At 46.9% G+C, this 18,555-nt stretch overlaps 1 protein-coding gene and 1 long non-coding RNA gene across 11 annotated transcripts in view; one reads left to right on the forward strand and one right to left on the reverse strand.

The window, feature by feature from the left end:
- Window positions 1–18,555, forward strand: part of SMARCA2 (SWI/SNF related BAF chromatin remodeling complex subunit ATPase 2) — a 201,828-nt gene that overhangs the window by 13,530 nt on the left and 169,743 nt on the right. For 9 of the 10 annotated variants that reach the window (XM_070051411.1, XM_070051401.1, XM_070051420.1 and 6 more), the window contains 3 exons: window positions 1,487–1,747; window positions 6,894–7,023; window positions 13,067–13,522. In XM_070051411.1, coding sequence (XP_069907512.1) covers window positions 1,523–1,747; window positions 6,894–7,023; window positions 13,067–13,522 — 811 coding nt within the window. In that variant the 5' untranslated portion in view covers window positions 1,487–1,522. Of the gene's footprint in view, window positions 1–1,486; window positions 1,748–6,465; window positions 6,606–6,893; window positions 7,024–13,066; window positions 13,523–18,555 lie in introns of those variants that run through there. The other variant, XM_070051425.1, reaches the window with a different exon arrangement.
- LOC127491139 (uncharacterized) lies at window positions 3,220–5,881 on the reverse strand. Its single transcript, XR_007919677.2, has 3 exons — window positions 5,747–5,881; window positions 5,294–5,409; window positions 3,220–3,326 (listed from the first exon to the last, which is right to left on the reverse strand). It is a non-coding gene; the product is annotated as an uncharacterized lncRNA (long non-coding RNA).

Below are 18,555 nucleotides of genomic sequence, written 5' to 3' on the forward strand. Positions count from 1 at the left end.
GTTATGCCACAGTGCTGGCCCCTTGCCTTGGAATTTTACCAGCAGTTGAATTCATCAGGTAGTTTTTTGAGCACTTACTGTATGCTGCTTGGGATATGGGGGTATAGGAGTGACGAGAAGACTGCCTTCAAGCCCCTGACATTCTAGAGTTTGCTGAGAGGCGGAAGCAGGCAGTAATAATGCAACTAGGGTGGGTTTCTTTCTGCCTCTCCTCTGTCACCGTTCACTGTGCAGAGCCTTGTTGTGGGTGACAAGGCCACCACAGTCTGATTCCATCTCTGTCACTAGGCAGCAAGTGAGCAAATCACTTAGGGCGTCTCATTCTGTATTTTGTGAGGTTGACAGCAAAAATGTGTTGGTGTGTGCCTCCAAGAGATCCCCTTACTTACAGAGCAGTTGGTCACGCGTGGTATCCAGCTGCCCTGCGGGGACCCTTGGTCTCCCTCAGGGTTCGGGATGTAGTTGGGTTGCTCATTTGGGCTCATGTCCAGTTGTCCCCACTCCCCGAGGCCGTTCCCTGGTGGGATTGCTGGGTAGCTGTAGGGTGTGAATGATGGGATGTTGTCTGCTGAAACTGGAGGACCAGAATTTCCACCCCTCAGGTCCACGGTTGCCTCTGATTGGGTAGTCATAGACAACTGCTCTCGAGGGTCCTTGACCAGAGTGAGCCTGTGACAGATTCCTGACCTTAGCTATCCAAGTGGTCTCTGATTCCGTTAATTAGCTGGCAGGAGAATCCTATCTTAAACTGTCCTGGTCACTTGTAGTGCAGTGAAGAGGGTGGGAAAACCACGCTAAATAAGAATGCCCACTTATTGGCCCAGGGATCCAGCTGTGTCTTTTGCACACCCCATGTTTAAATCTCTGCAGGAAAAGTGTTAAGTAACTTAGCTGGGAATTGCATATGTGACTATCTCAGCCCATGGTTGTCGGATTATGATAGCCTCTGCTTGTCCCAGACTTCTCTTGAGCTCTCAGTGTCTGAAGTTATATTTTCCCCTCTTAGCTATCCAGGCTGCTTGGTAGAGGTTTGAGTGTCCATTCGCTTCTGAAAGTGAATCTTGGATGGACACTTTTGGAAAGGTTTTCTGTTTTAATGGTTGGGGGGGGGGGGGGTTAATGACTTGTAATGACCCAAGCCACTGAGTAACGGTGAGCGTCTGTTGACTTCAGTAATAAATTTCAGACTTGTTTAGAATTCTGCTTCTGTGTTAAATTTGAGTTTCTCCAGCGAGGCTTTTTGTATCTGAGATGATTTATATCTTTCTGGGGAATCATTTAGAATGTGTGTTTTTTAAACAAGTGGTCTTCATAAAGACGAGGGTGAACAGATATATTTCACACTCACTCAAACATCTGGACTAGACAGGCAGTTCTGTTTGATGTTTGTTACAGAAATGGCACCATCCAATGCTAACAACTGTTTTATCCTGATCTTAACATCATGTTTAAAACATTCCCTTCTTTTGTCTGCTTTCCAACTTAGTATCACTCTGCTGGCTGGCAGAGACCGGAGAAGTAGATGTCCACGCCCACAGACCCTGGTGCCATGCCCCATCCGGGGCCCTCACCGGGGCCCGGACCCTCCCCTGGACCAATTCTTGGACCTAGTCCCGGCCCAGGACCATCCCCAGGCTCCGTCCACAGCATGATGGGGCCAAGTCCTGGACCTCCGAGCGTCTCACATCCGATGCCGACAATGGGGTCTGCAGACTTCCCCCAGGAGGGCATGCATCAGATGCATAAGGTAAGAGTTATTCTCGGGTTTGGTCCTGCCTTTTGAGTCATGGGTGGCTAACCATCGTGATAACTCCTTTCCCTTGTCTCTGCTGTTGCTGACAAGAGAGTCTAGCTACATCTTTGCCTTATCTTGTGTATTAGTAAAAATGTATGTTCTAAGATAATTTTATCGCCACAGAGGTTGTAGCAGTCATGAAGATCAGAAGTTGGCTTTTTAAAATACTTCCAATATTCAGCTGTGAGAGTGAGATTGTGTGATTTGTGGGTTGAAGGTATCTTGGCTTGCTAAATGAGTCTTTTTTTTTTAATTTATTTTTTATTTTTTGACAGGCAGAGTGGACAGTGAGAGAGAGAGAGACAGAGAGAAAGGTCTTCTTTTGGTTCACCCTCCAATGGCCACCACGGCCGGTGCGCTGTGGCCGGTGCACCACGCTGATCCGGAGCCAGGAGCCAGGTACTTATCCTGGTCTCCCATGGGGTGCAGGGCCCAAGGACTTGGGCCATCCTCCACTGCACTCCCTGGCCACAGCAGAGAGCTGGCCTGGAAGAGGGGCAACTGAGACAGAATCCGGCGCCCCGACCGGGACTTGAACCCGGTGTGCCAGCGCCGCTAGGCGGAGGATTAGCCTAGTGAGCCGCGGCGCTGGCCTGCTAAATGAGTCTTATAGTGTCTAGATCCTGCTCTTTTCCTATCAGTGTTAAATAACTTATATTACCCATGAATGAATCCATGGAGAAACTTTTCCCCTAAAACTGTTGACGTTCATTTTAATACATTAGACCCCCAAAAAGGAAAAGGAAAAAGAATCATTTCCTAGAGTAATCTTTAAAGGCAATATTGAAATGAGACTATTTCTCAGGAGTCCTTGAAGTGAACCTTGCTGTCTCTTTGTGAAGAACTTGATTCTGGTTTTGGAAAAAGACTGATTTTGCAGAGCTGAGGTCCGTCTGTTTGTTCCTGGACTAAGGTTATAATGATCCTTTGTTTATGCGACTGAGCTCGTTGCTGTGGGGAAGATCAGATTGGTTCGAGCTGGCAATATGCCTTTGTGAGAGGTGCAAAGGAGAGCAAACAGCCTTCTGAAAAAGTAACAAGGTCCTCCACTGGTTTGCTTTGAAGTAAGCAGCAGCCAAAGAAAATCTGTGAGGACGGCTGTACGTTACCTGAAAGTCTTGCTTAATGAGACAGGTGAGGGTCTTGCAACCCTTTGGATGACATCACAGGTGGATGGGGGGCTGGTGGTTACAAGGCATCGGCTCACGCACTTACAGAGGCTGAGAAGTCCCACAGTCTGCAGGCAGCCAGCTGCGAAGCCAGGAGAGCTGGCGCTATAGTTCTAGGCTGAGCCCAAAGGCCTGAGACCCAAGAAAGTGTCAGGCCCGCTCTGAGGGCAGGAGAGGACCGATGGGCCAGCTTTAGAGGGCAGGCAGACAGAACATATTCTCCCATCCTCTGTCTTTTCGTTTTGGTCAGGGCTTCCATGACCTGAACTGGAGGATGCCCACTTGCAGTTGGGGGTGGGGTGGGGAGGCACCTGCTTTCTTCTGTTAGTTCAAACGCTGCTCATGCTCTCATGCAGAAATACCTGCACAGACACACGAGAAATACCGTCTAAGCGAATGTCTGGGTACCCCATAGCCCAGTTATTTTCACACGTAAAATTGATTCTTATAGTCGCGGAAGATACAAGCTTGAAACATAAATATGACCACAGGAAAGAGCAAGTGTTTCCTCTCATTATATATGGCTTTATGTCATTTTTTTTTTAAAGATTTGTTTATTGAGTTGAAGGGCAGGAACACAGAGAGAAAGAAGACAGAGAGAGAGAGAGAGAGAGAGAGAGAGGGAAGGTGAGAGATAGAGACAGGGAAAGAGAGAGAGAGAGAGATCCAGCTTCCATCTGCTGGTTCACCTGCCATATGGCTACAATGACCAGGGCTGAGCAAAGCCAAATTTGGGTGCCAGAAACTTCATCTGGGTCTCCCACGTGGGTGCAGGGTACCAAGGACTTGTGCCATCTTCCACGGCATTCTTAGGCACATTAACAGGGAGCTGGACCAGAAGTAGAGCAGCGACTTAACCTTGTATACCACAGCCCCAGCCCATTTAGGTCAGTTTTAAGGCTTCAGGCATCAGAGCTCAAAAGAGGCGAGTCATTGTGGCGCAGTGGGTTAAGCTGCGACTCAGGAGTGGCTGGGATGGAGTCCCACTTCCACTTTGATCTGATGCACCTGGGAGGTAGCAGACGATGGCCCAAGAACTTGGGTCCCTGCCACCCACGTAGGAGACCTCAGTGGAGTTCTGGGCTCCTGGCATCAGCCTGGTCCAGCCCAAGCTGGTTTTTTTTGTTGTTGTTTTTTTGTTTTTGTTTTTGTTTTTTTGTTTTTGTTTTTGTTTTTGACAGGCAGAGTGGACAGTGAGAGAGAGAGAGAGAAAGAAAGGTCATCCTTTTCCATTGGTTCACCCCACAATGGCTGCTGCGGCTGGTGCGCTGCAGCTGATGCACCACACTGATCCGAAGCCAGGAGCCAGGTACTTCCCCTGGTCTCCCATGTGGGTGCAGGGCCCAAGCACTTGGGCCATCCTCCACTGCACTCCCGGGCCACAGCAGAGAGCTGGCCTGGAAGAGGAGCAACCGGGACAGAATCCGGCGCCCCGACCAGGACTAGAACCCGGTGTGTCGGCGCTGCAGGTGGAGGATTAGCCTATTGAGCCGCGGTGCTGGCCCTCCAAGCTGTTTTGGACCTTTGGGGAGTGAGCCAGTGGATCTCTCTGTCTCTCCCTCTCTGTTGTTGGGATTTTCAAATCAGTGAATGAATCAGTCTCTTCCCCTCTGTCATTCAAAACTTTCAATAAATTAATAAATAAAGCATTCTTTAAAAATGGGCAAAGGACTTAGTATAGACTTCTAAATAGATTTCTCCAAATATAGATACAAACAGACAATAAACACGTGAAAAGTAGTTCATCAGCCATTAAAAAAAACTCAATTAAAACCACAATGAGATGCCACCTTTGACCCATTAGGGAATGAAAATGGCGAAATGCTGAAGGGAGTGGGGAGAAATCCTACCCTTCATGCACTGTTGGTAGGAAAGTAAAATTGTGTGGCTTCCAAAAAAGTGGGGGGGGGGGGATTTTCTAATTAGGAAACCAGTATATGCTTATGTTGAAAAGTAAGAAAAGCACTAGGAAAGTAGTTAATTCTAGCTGCACTCACGTATACGAGCTTGTTGTACTTGCATTTCATAGCTGACTTTTCTCGTGTTCAATAAAAATGCTCCTTTCACACAGGTGTGCGTGCGCGTGCAGGCGGTTTGTTTTCTGTCCTTGGTGTGCCCTGTTATAATCGTTCTGTCTCGGCTGAGGAGTATGGGCCTGGCTCTTCTCAGTCAGCAGTAGCTAATGTGTCTCTCTGTGGTAGAAATCCTAAGTTCTCTCCCTCCCTTTTACATAAAAATCCACTCTGATGTGTCAGTTGGGTGGAGAAACAAAGCTGCTTGCTTTCCACATCATGTTTTTGGGGACATAGTGGAGATGCTGACAGATTACCTTGTGTTGAGGTTAAATCCATTTGGGAGCTGCATTCTAGAGCTGACCTGTCACGTCTAAACCTTCATCCGAGCGGGTGGACCTCATTTTTGGGAAGGGTTTGAGGATGTTCCCCTCTTTAAAATGAAAGAGAACATTTGAAGGAAATGTTTAGTTAGCCCTTGTTATCATTTAAACGTTGAAAATCCAAAGGGCAAATGAGAGTTGGTGCAGTGTGTGTGTGTGTGTGTGTGTGTGTGTGTTTTCTAAGCTGTTTGAGTGGAGTTTTGGTCTCTTCTAACCTCCTGCTTTCTCCCCCGCCCCTGGGATCGCATCGCCTCCTCCCTGTTCAATGCTCCGTGTTGTCATGCTGTCCCTCTGGAGTTGTGTGGGTGGCGCTGCTGGCCCTCTTGCCTTTCCTCACGCCCTGACCCTCCCTGCACGAAGACCTGGGGGAGCACTCAGGGTTCACACCTGCCGACCAGATGCCTCCACTTCCCTGCCTCTCTTTTCCAGGCAGCTGGATTCCTTGTCTTGCCCCTCCTTCTCCTGAGCTTCAACTGTTTGCTTTTCAACATGACTGGAAATAAATAAACAAGTGGCCTAAATACATCTGCTGTGTTGCTTTGATTTCCACTCCATTATTACTGTTTAACAGACTCAAGTGTCACTCTTTCTACCAGATTCTTCCCATTTTTCTTCTGAACATCCTCTTTATGGTAAATTTTTCTTCTTTTCAACTGCATGCTTTTGACTCTGCAGAAATTAACTTTCTTTTCTCCAAAACTGCAAACACTCATACTTTCTTGCTTGAAATCATTTGGTTTCTATAAACTCCTGGAAATATTCCTTTCAGGCTGCTTTGAAAATTGCTATTCCAGTTTAGGGGGAGGAATAGGCTTTGCCTTGTTCAGACACATGCTCCGTTGCCCAATTCTGGATTGGATTAACGTCAATTCAATAGCTATTGATTGTGTGTCTGTCATCTACTGGGTCTCAAATCCTGGGGCTGCCCCTCGTGTTCATCGTTTTTTTCCAGACTGTGCCTTGAACCTTTTCCGGACTTCCTGCCTCAAACCTTTTCCGGTCTTCCTGCCTTGAGGAAGCTTTGCCTCCCCACCAGTCTTCACCCCCGTTCTCGGCTCTGCGGTTTCTGAAAGTTCCACTCTTCCCAACTGCCGTGGAACCTTCTGGTTTCAACTTATAAACTTTCCATAGTTCCTTCCCCCCCCAGTGACAGAAAATCAGCTCGAAAAAGATGTTTTGAATGGTCTTCTTTCAGACTTCAAACTAAGCTTCCAGGTTATAACGGGTTTCAGGACTACTTTCTAGGGTATGGAAGCAGAGCGTGTGTTTGGCCGCTTTATTTGACTTTCTATTTAATGGCAGGTTTGGATATATCCCTTCCCGCCTTCAACTGTTTAAAGCTGTAACTTTTGATGCCAGGTAGTTTTGTTGCTCCTATTAATGTAGTATTTTTTTTTCTGTCCCCACCTATGAAGTGTAAAAAATACAGAGAGGGTAATAAATGATTGTGTTACACCTTCCAGGACTTTTGGGAAGGGGTTTTGAATGCTGTTCCTTCAGCAGGTGTCTAACGGATGTCCTTTCTGTGTCTCAGCCCATCGATGGTATGCACGACAAGGGGATCGTGGAAGATATCCACTGTGGCTCCATGAAGGGCAGCAGTATGCGACCACCGCACCCGGGAATGGGCCCTCCCCAGAGTCCCATGGATCAGCACAGCCAAGGTTTGTGTCTGCAGCTGGCGTTGCTTCCATCGCTCAGCCTCGGTCTCTCCTGGTGGATATTTTAGTTTTGACTTCTGAAGAGTATGTTTCAGGAAGGTTGAATCCAGCAAGTTCCTTTTCCTTGCCGAACTCTACCCCCCTTCTCACCAACTAAACTGGTTTATAGGGCCAGTTTTATTTCCAAAACTTCGTAATTTTACTAGCTACCGTGGGTGCAGATACTCTACAGAATGTTATAGAGAGTTTAGCTGGAGTCTTTACTGTGATCCCATAAGGTAAATGGTGTTACCCCACTTTTATAGATGGAGAAACTAAGGCTTAGAGGGCCTGCTTGTTTCCTTCCATTGAGACATCCAGTAGTGACAGCGAGGGCAGAAAGACGATCCAGGTCTGCCTCCCAGCCACAGCACAGATGTGAAGATCGGATGAACCGTTGGGTCCCTTGGATTGCACCCTTGTGCACTGTCTTCAGGTGGTGTGCTCTGGCTGTGACATCGCCTGTCATTGCTGGCGGGCACTGTGGTAGTCTCCTAGGATTGTCATATCAATTATCACAAACTGTGTGGTTGAAAAGAACAAAAATGTATTTCCCCAGAAGGGAAGACTTCTGGCTAAGAGTATTTTAGAGAAATGTATTCATAGTCATTTTCTTTTTGACGTATACATAGGCAAGTGGCGGTGGCCTAAGAGTGACTTTCTGCTAGTGCCTGGGCAGACTGAGGGACATCCCAGCCTCTGGCCTGAATGTGGTGGCACACAGGCATGCTTGCTGCAGGTGGATCAGTTCTGGAGGTCAGGGGGTCAGCGGGGCCCTGCTCTCTGTGAGGGCTTTGGGGGAAAAATCCTCACTCTCTTCTTTCTCAGCTGTCAGTGGTTGCTGGTAATCCTTGGCGTTTACAGGCTTGTGGATGCATCCCTCCAATCTCTGCATCAGTCTTCACGGTTTTTCCTGTGCGTCTGTCAATGTATTTAGGTTTCTGTATTTATAAGGACACCATTCACTGGATTAGAGCCTATCTGAATCCAGTGGACCCTCATATTAACACTGCAGATTATAGCTGCAAAGACCCTATTTTCAAGTAAGTTCATGTTCATGGGTACTGGAAGTTAGGGCTTCAGCATATTTTCTGTTGGGGAGGGAGCACAGTTCAGTTCACAACAATAGGCAAATAAATCCACTGTGTGTTTCTTTTCTTTTTTGTGTTTACATTTCTTCCTTTTCCTCACTGTTGAGTGCAGAGTAAGATATCGCAAAGCCTTTTAAATACACCGTGGCCTGATTTCAAAATCATTCTTTGGTTATCTCAACATATGAGGTCTGGCACTAGCTGGCATCGATGTGAACATTACTAATTCAAGGCTGTGGTTTACATGTTGCTCTGTAGAATCCTGTGTAATTAAATGGATGTGAATTTTTCCTCCATCCAAAATTGGATATCCATGTATTGAAGGGAAGACTTCTGGCTAAGAGTATTTTAGAGAAATGTAGTCGTAGTCATTTTCTTTTTGAAGTATAAATAGGCAGGTGATGGTGGCCTAAGTGTGACTTTCTGCTAGTGCCTGGGCAGACTCTGATCTGAATGTGTCAGCACACAGGCGTCCTTGCTGCAGGTGGACCAGAATCTTCTCCATTTCAGAAAAGCTGCTCGAAGCTTCGGGTGTGTGTTCACAGAGCTGGTGTAGATCTTGTTTTGAACACCTCAGGGGATGTAGATAAGTTATATTGAGTGATTTTTAAGCTAAGCGTTTGTTCTTTCTGCTCCTGGCATTTAATGTCCTCTAGTAGCAGGGCCCTAGGAAAACCCCCAAACCAAAAACACATTGAATGCACAAATCATAGTTGAGAGAATTTTGACTTATTTTTCTTAACATTTCTCTGATTGCCTGGCTTCCCTCTTCCACTTAGGAATGATACTTTCCTTATCACGGAGTCTCCAGCACTCGGCATTATGTCTAGCACATGACTGGATAGATTCCTAGCAGATTTTTCTCACTCAGGTATAGAAGGAAACCTGTGCATTCAAAAAAAACCCAACAATTTTAAGTACATCTCAATTTTATGTAATTTCAGCAGGTTATTACTTTGAAAATGCAAAGATTAACATGTAATATTATTGTCTAAAATAGTAATGTACATTGTAGGCTGGGGGAATGAGTCATTTAAAAGTAAAATAAATAAATAAAGCAGTATTGGTGTAACTGCAATTTCATTCTCTAAAATGATCTGAAAAGAATTTAGTCTTGGTAATAGCAGGGATCTTTAAAAACCTCATTGAAGGAAGCCATTTATTAACCCCTGGGTACAGTGAGGTACGGGATTGATTGGGAGACTGCTGCCAGCTTTTACTACCTAGCAACCTACCAGGTTATTTTAGGGTATTGGTTGAGAAGCAAAACCATTTCCTGTGATAAATACTGAATTGTGTACCTTATGGTCCCAATGATAAAGCTGTTTATTTTTAGTCCATTGAATAGAAGAAGAACTTTCATAGGCAGGTGTATAATATTTAAGGTTTGTGGAGGGGGAGAGAAAAAAAATCCATATAAAATTAGCACTTTCAAGTTCAAGATTATTCATTGGCAAGAGGTTATTGCTTCTCTCTGAGGCCAGGTGAAATGGGGGAGATAATGGTCCTTGCAGCCCAGAGGAGTAAAACTGCCACTTCTTGACTCCTTTAGAATGAGCAAATCACACAAGATGTTAAAAACAGTGGGCGCCCCATCAGCATTCTTGTCCTGCCGAAAAATGTGCGTGCACTCTTGGGCAATTGCTTCACTCTGTTTTCTCAACTCCAGATAATTACCAAAATATGCTATGCTGTTGCATCCTTTTGATGCTGTTTTTCCTTAAGTTTTATGGAATGCTTCTGGTGTATGGAAAGAAAGCTTGTCTCCGTAGCTGAGACACTGTCACATTTTAATGTCATCCTGTGACAGAATGATTCTATTAGCATCCTCTTGAATCCTTCCCACCCCCAGTTTCTTCTTATCAAATTCAAGGTAAAATTTAGCTGTATTGGTTAATTCTTGAAAATGCTTTTTATTCCCCTCTTAGTTTCTTTCTTAGGAAATTTGAGATAACAGTTTTTTGGGTTGATTTTTTTTATGGTGACAGAGTTCTCTTTTCAGAGTTTGAATACTTTTATTTAAAAAAAAAAAAGACTTATTTAATTTATTTGAAAGGCAGTGTTACAGAGAGAGGGAGAGAAACAAAGAGACAAAGTTCTGCCATCTGCTGGTTCACTCCTTAAATGGCCACAACAGTCTAAGGCTGGGCCAGGCCAAAGCCAGGAGCCTGCAGTTCAGTTTGGGTCTCCCACATGAGTGACAGGAGCCCAGGTACTTGGGCCGTCTTCCACTGCTTTCCCAGGTGCATTAGCCAGGTCCTGGTTAGGAGGTGGAACAGCTGGGACTCGAACCAGCGTTCTCATGGGCTTAGCCAGTAGTGCTGCGTTGCTGGCTCCTGAATATCTGTGCTTTGATGCAACTATGTCACCCTTATAAAGATGACCCATCCGTAGTGAAAGAGTGGTTTGATAGTTCTACAGTTGAGTTTAGACTAAATTACCTAACATTCTGATTGATTGTGTTGGGTAGCCTTCGATTTGTTTGGGTGAGTTTGTAGTTGGCCACCTGAGGAAATGCAGGTTATCAGAAGGCAGCAGACACGTGCACCATTTTAATCAGTAGTGGTTTCCCTTATACTAAGAAAATGCAAATTTACTTTGGTGGAAAGTTTCTCCCCTTGAGGTTGATGCAAGGCTGGCCAGAAAGATGTCATGAGGAACAAAGTACCAGTTTACACCAGCGTTACAATTAAGGGATGAAAGTGACTTACTAAGGAGAAAGAATGTTAATGACAAAGTTAAGTATATGTTGTTGACATTCCGTAAATGTTTATTGTTATAAATAACAACACGTTGGGATTTAAATTTCTGCTAGTCTTGCAGGCTGACTTCAGGGGGGCTTTTCTTGGCTGATTTGTAAAACCAACTGGAATTCTAATCACTTCTAGAGTAGGGATTTAGGGAAGGAGACTTAGCAGTTCTTCGGTTCTCTTGAGGGCAGGATTTCCCCGAATGTTCTCCTTCTTACTGATTGATAAAGCGAAACCCATTCTTTGTCTTTGGGGATCTTGCTAAACTTGCTTCTCTTTCCAAATGGCACTTGGAGATGGAAGTAGCTGTGTCCTTTATTTTCTCTAGGCTGTGTGAATGGTGACAGTGACTCCCCCAGTCAGTGGGGGTCACATATTCTTGGGCCTCTTGATTCTTCATAGACGAGCTGAGCTCTTTCTGTTCAAATTTGACACTGGTGCAAACATCCAGGAGGCATCCAACAGACCCGTTGGTGGTGACCTTGAGTGATGACCATGACCCAGTTCGCTTGCCTGCCCTTGGATCCCCTCCACCCACACTCAGTCACAGGTTTCCAGGAACCTGTCAGCCAGGCCTTACACGTCATCTTCTGAAAGAAGTTCTGTAACATTTGTGTGCGTTTTGGTTCTTCTTTTCCAGAAAAGTGTTCTTAAATTTCCCAGTGAGATCTTGGAAAACCTACATAGCTTATTTTGGTTGGTTTTAAGTGGTGCTGGATGATTTTGGGGGATGTTAAGTCCATCGTTTATGCAACCAAACTTGTATCAGCTCATGGAATGGGCCTTGGCTTAAATCTTGGAGCTGCCAAGATTGGATTGTGTCACTTGGGGTCGCTCACTCTCTGAGCATGTCTCCTCATGTCATGGAAATGTGGGGACAGTCTATATCCTCCAGGGTTGTTGTGAGCACTGAAGAAATCATGGGTGCTCTATTCTGTGCATTCCCACTGGATCCCCCTCACCAGCTTTATTCCCCCACCAACCACAGCCACCAGCTGGGTTCATTTCCAGTCGCTGACATTGATCGTGCCCATGCGTAGAAAGCGTCAGGAGACCAGCGGTCCCCAGAACCCAGATTTACAACCACGAACTGATGACTGTAAGATCTGCGTATTCCAGCTTCTTTGCCCCTTCCCTGGATAACTCAGAGGCAAGTTATCCTATAGCGTCTGTGCTGGATTAGCCTTGAAATACCCAGTGTAGCGGCTGACTTGATGATAACACTTGTTCTTGGCTGCCTTCCCTTCCGGTGCCACCTTCTCGTACCCATCGCCATTCCTGCTCCTCCCAGACAAGATGCTGGTGCTCAGTCTTAGATCAGGCTCTGAGAACACCTGTGAGACAGTCACGTGCAGTGCCAAGTAGAGGGTCTGCAGCATGTCGGCCCTCAGTAATTGCAAGTTACCCATCATGTATGTAATAAGCCAAATACACGACACTCTTAATTGCCCCTTGAGATATATGAAAAGCCTTCAGGTTTTGTTCTCTAGCCTGGAGCTGCTTTGAGGTGTAGTGCCCTGTCTCCCAATGCTTTTCCTGTAGGTGTACAGCCGCTGTTACAGTTTGCTTCTTGGGATACAGATGACCGTTGATTGCTGCCCCTGTGGCTGGCCCCGGATCAAGATGTGCTGTGAGGGTTTAATACTTGCTGGATTTCACAGACTCAGTGTGAAAAGGAACGAGAAATATCCCATCACTAATGTTTATATTTTGGAAGGCAAATGTTTTGCATTTATTGTCTTTAGTAAAATGCATTAAATTTAACTTGTTTCTTTTGCTTTTTTTAATGTGGCTACTAGAACATTTTAAATTGTGCATATTTCTAAAATATATGTACCATTTATTAAGATTTATATGTTTCTTTGAAAGGCAGTTACAGAGAGAGAGAGACAGACAGACATACTTATTTTGGAAGTAGGACAGCTGGGACTGGAACTGGAACTCCAATATGGGATTGTGGCCTTGCGGACGGCAGCTGTTTAACCTGCTGTACCACGATGCTGGCCCCTATATTTCGCTTTTAAACTGTATGTAATTGTTAAGCTACATAGAATTCACATTTCTATTGTCTTGTGTTATTCTAGAAAATTACTAGAGTGTTCAGGAATGCCTCTCCTTCAGGGTCGTGGGGGACAGCCTCTGATCTCCTTGTGTGCTTTATTGTAGGTTACATGTCACCGCATCCATCTCCACTGGGAGCCCCAGAGCACGTCTCCAGCCCTATCTCCGGAGGAGGCCCAACCCCGCCCCAGATGCCACCGAACCAGCCAGGGCCCCTCATCCAGGGAGATCCGCAGGCCATGAGCCAGCCCAATAGAGGTCCCTCGCCTTTCAGCCCTGTCCAGCTGCATCAGCTGCGAGCTCAGATTTTAGCTTACAAAATGCTGGCCCGGGGCCAGCCCCTCCCCGAAACACTGCAGCTCGCAGTCCAGGGGAAAAGGACGTTGCCCGGCATGCAGCAGCAGCCCCAGCAGCAGCCCCAACAGCAGCCGCAGCAGCAGCAACAGCAGCAGCCGCAGCCGCAGCAGCAGCCGCAGCCGCAGCAGCAGCAGCAGCAGCAGCAACAGCAAGCTCAGCTGCCACAAACGCTGATGGCCTTTGGTGGCCCCGCCAGACCATCTGGTAGGTTCAGATGCGAGCAGATGAGTGATGCCAGGGTACAGCGTGGGTGAGACAGACTGCTCACGTGCACAGGCAGTGGCTTCGCGCGAACCCGGGGCTGGCGGCAGCTTCTGTGGGCCTTTTTTTTTCTGGGACCACTCAGGTGGCCTGGCTTTCTGGCCCCTTGCAGTGGAGTCCTAGAACAGTGCTTCTTAGCCTCTGCAGACTCCCGTGCCAGGCTGGGCCTTGGGAAAAACAGCGCTGTCACTCATGACAGCTCCCGGGAGATGTCGTAGACATCTTGAGATTTCTCAGAGGCCCTACCACATGCCCCGGGTTAAGGACGCTTGTACCTGCTGTGTTCCCTGGACAGAACCCTCTGGCCTCGAGTTGGCCTCACCAGAGCCATCTCAGAGTTGTTGGTTGATTGATTTCCACCCCTTTTTATTGTGAACAAGCATCTGGGGAAGCTTCCAAGGAGCCAACCTGAAGTAAAATTAGTTATCAAGCAGCAAGTGATGAACAAGGGAAATAGAAACAGAAGTAGGAAATGGAGGTCAGGAGGGTGGAAGCCCCAAGAGCCCTCCTGGTGGCTGTTCCCCAGCTCCGACAGTGGCTCGAGTGTCCTGCCAGGTCGAGGCCAGAGTCGACGGGGCAGACACCTTGCGGTCACTGTCTGGAAAGAGCTGGCTTCCCTGTTTCTCAGAGGGCACAGGGCAGTTTCTAGCCTGTGTGTGTAAAGTACATTTCCTGGTTGGGTGTTTTGTTTCTTTAAATGACCATCACCATCATCTTCATCCTCATCCTCATTATTATAACAGACACTGAGTGATGAAAACCTCTGTAACATTTGTTCATAATAAGTAGAAGAGCAGGTGCCCTGGGACCCTGGGATGTGGCCTGGAGCTCTGACACTGTGCAGTGCATAAAGATGGTACCTTCCTGTACGTGGCCGCCTAGTGGGCCAGCTTGACCTCACAGGTGGCATTCGGCAGTGTTGAGAGTATAGGGTGTGCTTTCTGTAGGAAGTTTCTGGAAAGAACTCAGGAAAGCAGAGACTTTGTGGTCCTCCTCCTGGGAAGCCTTGGCGCGTAGGGAGTGTGGTCCTTCTTTGACACCAGTCCCATTTCCTGGGAATGTTTCCACTCATCTGGGTGAGCCATGGCACGCTGGTCACTGGGAGCCGTCAGCGTGGGATCTCGGAGCTCTTCCTAGGTTTTGGGACGTTCACAGTGGGAGAGGTTCCGCTTCATGGGTTTATCAATGTTGATATTCTGCCTTTCAGCTCTTTTCTGCCAGAGGCAGCTCCAAACTGTTCCTGCTAGTTGTAGAGACAGTGAGTGCCTACATCTGTTTGGGCTATACAACAAATACTATATCCTGGTCAGCTGATGAAAAACAGAAATTAATTTCTCACATTTCTGCAGACCAGAAAGTCCAAGATCAAGGTGCCTGCAGATCTGGTATTTCCTGGGTCAGGAGTGGCAGCTTTCCACTGTGTCTTCACGTGGTGAAAGGGGTCTTTTGTTATAACGGCGCTAATTTGGGCAGGCGTTTGGCACCGAGGTTAATACCCCTCTTGTGGCACTCACAGTTCATATCAGAGTGCTTGGGTTTGAGTCCCAGCTGCACTTCTTATTCCAGTTTCCTGCTTCTGTGTACCCTGGGAGGCAGCAGGTGATAGCTCAAGTACATGAATCCCTGTGAACAAGATTGAGATCCTAGGCTGGCGCCACAGCTCACTAGGCTAATCCTCCGCCTTGCGGCGCCGGCACACCGGGTTCTAGTCCCGGTCGGGGCACCGGATTCTGTCCCGGTTGCCCCTCTTCCAGGCCAGCACTCTGCTGTGTCCAGGGAATGCAGTGGAGGATGGCCCAAGTGCTTGGGCCCTGCACCCCATGGGAGACCAGGAAAAGCACCTGGCTCCTGGCATCCGATCAGCGGATCAGCGCGGTGCGCTGGCCGCAGCGTGCCGGCCACGGTGGCCATTGGAGGGTGAACCAACGGCAAAGGAAGACCTTTCTCTCTGTCTCTCTCTCTCGCTGTCCACTCTGCCTGTCAAAAAAAAAAAAAAATAAAATAAATAAAAACAAGATTGAGATCCTGGTTCCTGGATTCAGCCTGGCCCAGCCCTCGGGGTGTTGTGGGCATTTGGGGAGTGAACCAGCAGACGGAAGAGCTCTCTGTGCCTTTCTGTCTGTCTCTTTCTCCCTCTCTCTGCCTTTCAAAGACAGAAGTGGACACTAATTCCACCCATAGGGATTCAGCTCCCCATGCCCTAATAACTTCCCAAGGGTCCTATCTCCTATACCATTGCCTTGGGGTTCACATTTCAGGATATGAATTTGGGGGGATCACAGACATCTAGACCATAGCCAGAAAGTGTCATTTCAGCTCATCATTCCTGTGTGGCTATCATGGAGCCATTTGTCACACCTAGCACTAGGTTAGGAAGGTCAGAAAACCATGTAGAAACTGTCATTTTAACTCTTCAGTATTTTTACGAGTTTTGAAGCTGTAAAGCTCCACCTCTCAGAAATGCAGCCGGATACAAGCAAAGGCTGTCTACGTGTAGTGGAGCCTTTGGAACGTTCATGCGTGTTCCGTAAAACCACATGTAGATTTCCCTTATGCTTTGCACCAAACTGTAGTCATCTTTTAGTTGCAGCTTACTTGAAAGTCCCTTCCTATGTATGTGGGCTGCTTGTATTTATTGAGTGTCTGAGCTTACTCACAGGCTGGTCCCAGGAAGAAGCAGTTGACACACATTAACTATTTCCTGGCTCAGCCCCCAGTAGTCTGACGTGTTGGTCATGTTGCTATCCCCTATCTCAGTGGATGAACAGTATTGATTTTTAAGAGCTTTCAAGCAGAGGCCAGTTGGTGGCAACCAAATAGCTAATGGTTTGAAGGAGAGGAAGGACCAACATCTGAATCTCTCCAAAGGTCTGGACCTTATCCTGTGAGCATTAATGTACTACACGAACTACTTGTCCTGGAGTCTCACCTTATCACAGACTTCCACAAGCACTGGTCTGTTTTTGAAAGGGTCATTTATTTATTTATTTATTTGAAAAGCAGAGTGACAGAGCAGGAGGGAGGGAGCAAAGGAGGGAAGGAGAGAGCTAGAGAGAAAGCGAGAGCAAGAGTGAGAGAGAGAGAAAGATCTTCCACCTGATGGTTCATTCCCCAATTGCCCACAGCAGCCTGGGGTGGCCTAGGCTGAAGCCAAGAGCCAGGAGCCAGGAACTGCATCTGAGTCTCCTATGTGAATGGCAGGAACTTGGCAGTCTTCTGCCACCCTGGGAGCATTAGCAGGAAGCTGAATCAGAAAAGCAGCCAGGACTTGATCCCAGATACTCTGATGCAGGATGCAGGTGAGCCAAGCAGTTGGTTAACCCACTGAGCCGCGATACTCTCCCAAAGCTATGTTTTTTTTTTTTTTTTAAGATTTATTATTTATTTGAAAGACAGAATTACAGAGAGAGAGAGGTCTTCCATCTGATGGTTCACTCCCCAAATGGCTGCAACGGCCGGAGCTGCGCTGATCCAAAGCCAGGAGCCAGGAGCTTTCTCCGGGTCTCCCACGCGTGTGCAGGGGCCCAAGCACTTGGGCCATCTTCTACTGCTTTCCCAGGCCATAGCAGAGAGCTGGATTGGAAGTGGGGCAGCCGGAACTAGAACCGGCACCCATATGGGATGTCGGCACTACAGGCTGTGGCTTTACCCACTACGCCGCAGCTCCAGCCCCAAGCTGTAGTATTTTAAAGGATAACCCAGACTCAGTAAAAAGATTCCCAAGTATTACTTAAACTGGTAGGAAGTGGAAGGATGGGTTTGAGAAAACTTTTCATCTCAAGTTACAATAACAAGACAGAAGTAGCAACATTTGTGGGAGGCAGTTTCAGTTATTTGTTGTGCGTTGTGTGTGGGTCCTGTGCTGCTAAACCCAGTTGTGAGTGTGTTTTCCCCATCATTTCTAGAAGAGAAGGCTCCACTTTTGTTTAAACCCAGCTCTAACACCTGCATCTTCCTCTGTCAGGTGTCTGTCATTAGAGTTCGTTCACTTCATTATTCACTGCCTGTGTCTTGTCTCTCTAAGCCAGGTTTTCTAGAAATAAGGGGGGGGGGCATGTGAGGCTTGATGGCAGAGTGGACAGAGACCATGGATAAAGAGGAAAGGAAGAGACCTCCTTCAAAAAGAACAAGCCCCATCCTGCCACCTCCAAGGAGTGTGTATGCCAGATTCGTGGGTCTTGACCTCAAGCCTTAGCTTGCCTAAGGAAACACAGCATTTTTTTAGATTGGCATTTAGGAGAAGCCAGAAGAGATCAAAAAATTTTTTTAAATGAGTAGTTAATCATTAGTTTTTATATCCCCCTTAAAAAAATTAAAATGGCTTGTAAACACCTCTGCTAATGTTTCCGGGGGGAAATGAGTTTCAGGATGTCCCTCTCTCTGGAGGTAGTGGGACTCATGGGTTTCTTTTGTCATATTTCTGAGGGTCGTTCATAGGGGAAGAGAGTGTTCTGGGCCAGGGAATGTGATGTCATTCTAGCCACGCACCCAGAGTCACAGTTTGAGTCTGACCTTGCGCTGGGCGTGGCCCCACAGTGGTTCTGCCAGGGCTGCAAGGCTGGGCATCCGTGGCTGCCATGGGGACCGTGTAAATCCTGCTTTTCTTCTCTTTTTGATTCACTGTTCCTTTTAGAGATGAAAGCAAATTTAAAAAATGAGGACAAAAAAGGTTTTGGGTTTTGGGGGATTAGGGAGGTCCTTCATGGTAGCAAACAAAGGTTTTGTTGCCCTTTTTATGGGTTCCAGGGCTTGCCCTCCCAATTCCCACTCCTTTTTTTGATAGCTCAGATTTTTTTAGATGCTCCGTTTATTTATTTTAATGTTTATTTCTAAGAAGATTTACTTTTTTTTTTTTTTTTTTTTTGAAAGACAGAGTAGCAGAGACAGAGGGAAAAAGAGAGAGAGGTCTTTCATCTGTTAGTTCATTCCCCCAACATCTGCAACAGCCAGGGCTGGGCCAGGTTGAAGCCTGGAGC

Source organism: Oryctolagus cuniculus, chromosome 1, assembly GCF_964237555.1.
Source record: "Oryctolagus cuniculus chromosome 1, mOryCun1.1, whole genome shotgun sequence".
In the NCBI taxonomy this organism is placed as follows: Eukaryota; Metazoa; Chordata; class Mammalia; order Lagomorpha; family Leporidae; genus Oryctolagus; species Oryctolagus cuniculus.